At 58.7% G+C, this 3524-nt stretch overlaps 1 protein-coding gene across 1 annotated transcript; it reads right to left on the bottom strand.

The window, feature by feature from the left end:
- Window positions 1-1489: 1489 nt before the first annotated feature.
- On the bottom strand, window positions 1490-3459 carry LOC104625612 (ectoderm-neural cortex protein 1-like). Its single transcript, XM_010293281.1, has 2 exons — window positions 2221-3459; window positions 1490-2023 (listed from the first exon to the last, which is right to left on the bottom strand). The coding sequence occupies exons 1-2, from the start codon at window positions 3457-3459 to the stop codon at window positions 1490-1492; spliced, it is 1773 nt and encodes a 590-aa protein (XP_010291583.1).
- Window positions 3460-3524: the final 65 nt, after the last annotated feature.

Below are 3524 nucleotides of genomic sequence, written 5' to 3'. Positions count from 1 at the left end.
AATGTACAGAACCAGCCCGGGGGTAAGGTACTGTCGCATGTTAAGACGCTTAACCTTATATCTTAAGACACTAACCATGCCTCTGGTGCTGCCTGCATTCCAAGTCACGGCAGCCAGCAGCGCAGTCCAGAGCCCGCTGCCAGTTACTTAAGAGCTTCTTTTGTCCATTCTAGTAAATATTACTTAAACAAAATATTGAATGAAAGAAGTAAAAAATATTCCTCTGGTTCCTGCTCCGAGATCACGCGAGTTAGGAGAAAGCTTTTGCCGTCTCGAGGGACAGCGCAAGCCGCCGGCCCAAGGAGGTCCCTCCGCGCTTGTCACCTCCCTGGCCTGAACGAAGGGGATGTACGGAAGCGGATCAAAGCCAAAGCTGCGTTACCTTCAGCCCTGCTGACGAGACCCAGGAGCGTTCACAGACTTGCTAGGAGCACCTCCTCCCACCGCCCGTGTCTTCTGCCTGGATCCTCGGTGAAGGATGGCAAAACCGGGTGCGAAGCCTGTGGTGCAGAAGAGTAGTGTGAGACCAGTGTGCACGCAGCAAACCTGACGCCGCTCCCCGGGCCTCAAAACCTCAAACGCGGCTATCGTGGAGTGACGGCTGCCGATTTCCCTCTGCATCCTGGAATTTTCTATAGGTGTCGCAGGACCTTTTATTACGAGTTTGTTTGGGTGGTACAGCTCTCGCAAGGGGAAAAAGGAAAAAAACCTGCGGGGATCTGTGATTCACTGGCACCTTTTCTGCCAAGAGCCTTTAGAAAGGTTTAATTCCAGTTGCAAATTTTTAAAAAGGTAATCGCTGCGTGGCAGGAAAGAAATGGCACAAAAGGGACACCAGAGAATAATCAGAAGCAGAGAAACCCTGTGTTTATATGTAGACAGGGCTTGTCTTACAAATGCAATTACCAACCATTCTGGGACTAAATCCCAGCTATAATCTTGTTCTGGCACCCGCTCGCAGCCCTCACGTCCCACAAGACGTTTGGGTGCCACTACCAGATTAACCGTGGCACCAGGAGGAGGCGGCTGCGCTAAAAGCAGCAGCCGGTCCCCCGCGGCACCGCACGGTCTCCCCCAGCTCCCGCAGACGGGCTGCCTGTTCATATAATGATCGACTCGACGAGCCTTCTGTACCAGGGACGACACCCAATCCTCCTCGCTGACAGCATTCCCCAAAATCCTTGCATAGGCCAAGACTCAGTGGAAGGGCTAGGATGCCAGGTTTAGGGTCTTGTTATTTATACTAATCTTCTCCCCGCAGCGTTTCGGCACCTAAAGAGACATTCTGTCTCCTGCAGGGTTTTAGAGCCCAAACTACCAGCCTGGAAGCGTCCGGAGCTGATGTTTGCACAAGGGTAGGACAGCTCCAGTCCGGATCCACGGGCATCTGCCCCTCGGGGCTTAACCCTGGTGCAGCGCAAAGTTCTACAGAGGAGCTCTGGGTTGATCCGCAACCATTTACCTTCCAGGTTCTTCGCCACACCGTGACTCAGGCAGACAGGTACTTCCAGGTGCTGACGAAGGCGGTGGGGATGAGGGAGTAAGGCACTGTCGTGACGCTGCTCCAGGTGTCGGACGATGGGTCGTAACAGTCCAGCGTTTTGCAGCGCTGAGCCCCACAGTAGCCCCCCACCACGTACAGTCTGTTACCCGACGTAACGGCCCGGCAGCTGATGCGCTTAGCGGTGACGTCCCCGAATTTGGACCACTGGTAGGTGTCGCTGTGGAAGCGGTAAGCGGAGCTGGCGGAGAACTCCGTGTCCCCCCCGATGACGATGATGTGGCTGCCCACCACGGCGGCGGCCGTGTGCCGCCAGGGCTGGGGGCAGCTGGCGGGCACCGTCCAGCGGTTCTGGCAGGGGTCGAAGCACTGCACCTTGGGCAGCTTCTCCTGGTTGGCGCTGGTGCCACCGAAAACAAACAGCTTCATCTTGGCTCCCACCACGGCGGCGTTGCTTACACCTTCTCGGAGAGGAGCCACCAAGGACCATTTGTCCAGCTGCGGGTCGTAGTGTTCGACTTGCTTGAGAGAGACGGAGGGAGAGGCCGGGAAGGCGCCGCTCACTGCTGTGTGACCCCCCACCACGTACAGACAGTGGTCCAGCTCAGCGGAGCCGTGGCCGAACCGCGCCACCAGCATGGGAGCGGCTTTCGCCCACTCGTCGTGGAGGGTGTCGTAAACCCAGACGTCTTTGGAAGCGCCGGGTCGTAGTGTTCGACTTGCTTGAGAGAGACGGAGGGAGAGGCCGGGAAGGCGCCGCTCACTGCTGTGTGACCCCCCACCACGTACAGACAGTGGTCCAGCTCAGCGGAGCCGTGGCCGAACCGCGCCACCAGCATGGGAGCGGCTTTCGCCCACTCGTCGTGGAGGGTGTCGTAAACCCAGACGTCTTTGGAAGCGCCGTTCTCGGAGCCTTTGCCACCGGTGATGTACACTTTGCACCCGATGGCGCAGGCACTGCACTCTTTACGAGGGCTGGGGATGTCAGCACGCGGAATGATCTCGCTGGTTTTATGATCCAGCATGTAAATCTTGTCGCACATGAAGGTTTGGCCACCGAGCAGCAGCAGGGCCTGGCTGACCTTGCGGGGTCGGGCACAGCACCCTGTCACCAGCCCATCGTTTTGCAGGATCTTCATTTTGCACCGTACGGCGTCGGCCACGATCTCCTCCCCCAGCTTGTGGCTGGTCACCAGCTTCTCGCAGGCCACTTGCTTCCGCAGGTAGGACTCGGGCAGAAGGGCCAGGCGGACGGAGCGCAGCAACTCCGGCAGAACTTCATGGCGTCGGGGCAAATCGTACCGGATCCAACCTATAACAGCTTCGTAGACCAACGTCTCATCCTCTACCTCCAGCTCCTCGCTCTCCACCAGCTCCAGCAGCTTGTCTTTGGGCAGTCGGAGGAAGTCTTCGGTCTTGCAGAGCGAGGTGAAGTTGGCCAACGCCATCCTCCAGGACAGCTCCAAGAGCCGCTCGCAGCAGTGGGCATCGGACAGCAGCAGCATGTTCAAGCAGTTCCCAGGGTAGAGATTCTTCTCCAGAAAGTCGGCCGAAGCATCCCGAATGTCCTGAAACTGCAACATGTCCCCGGCCTCCAGCAAGGACTCCGCGTTCTCCTCGTTAATCAGCACCCGGGCCGAGTATGCGTAGTCCAGCAGCAGCTCCAGCACCTCGGGATGGAGGGAGTCGTGGAAGTTGACCTCGGCGTCCCTGCTCTCTTTCAGGCCCCCGCTGAACATGGCGTCGAAGTAGCGGCTGCAGGAGGCCAGGACGGCCCGGTGGCAGTGGAAGGCCCGGTTCCCCGCTCGCAGCACCACGTCGGTGAAGAGGTGCCGCTTGCGGAGCAGGTTGAGGTGGGTGAGGAGGCTGTCGGCGTGGCCCGGCTTGTGGAAGAGGTGGATGTTCATGGAACCGGAGCTGGAGCGGGATTTTCGGTTCTCGTGGCTGCTGACGGACATGGTGGCGGGGCTGCTCCGCACGGGAAAACCGGAGAGGCGGCAGGAAAGCCCGGCAGCGCGGTCCC

This window comes from Phaethon lepturus, unplaced genomic scaffold (assembly GCF_000687285.1).
Source record: "Phaethon lepturus isolate BGI_N335 unplaced genomic scaffold, ASM68728v1 scaffold46898, whole genome shotgun sequence".
Taxonomy (NCBI): Eukaryota; Metazoa; Chordata; class Aves; order Phaethontiformes; family Phaethontidae; genus Phaethon; species Phaethon lepturus.
This window is presented reverse-complemented; position numbering and strand designations above follow the sequence as displayed.

Bases quoted from the DNA above. Each gene is read 5' to 3' on its own strand.
- LOC104625612 (XM_010293281.1), bottom strand. From the start codon at position 3,459: ATGTCCGTCAGCAGCCACGAGAACCGAAAATCCCGCTCCAGCTCCGGT. The intron at 2,024-2,220 runs GTCGAACACTAC...GTCTCTCTCAAG, and splicing joins CCTCCGTCTCTCTCAAGCAA to CAAGTCGAACACTACGACCC.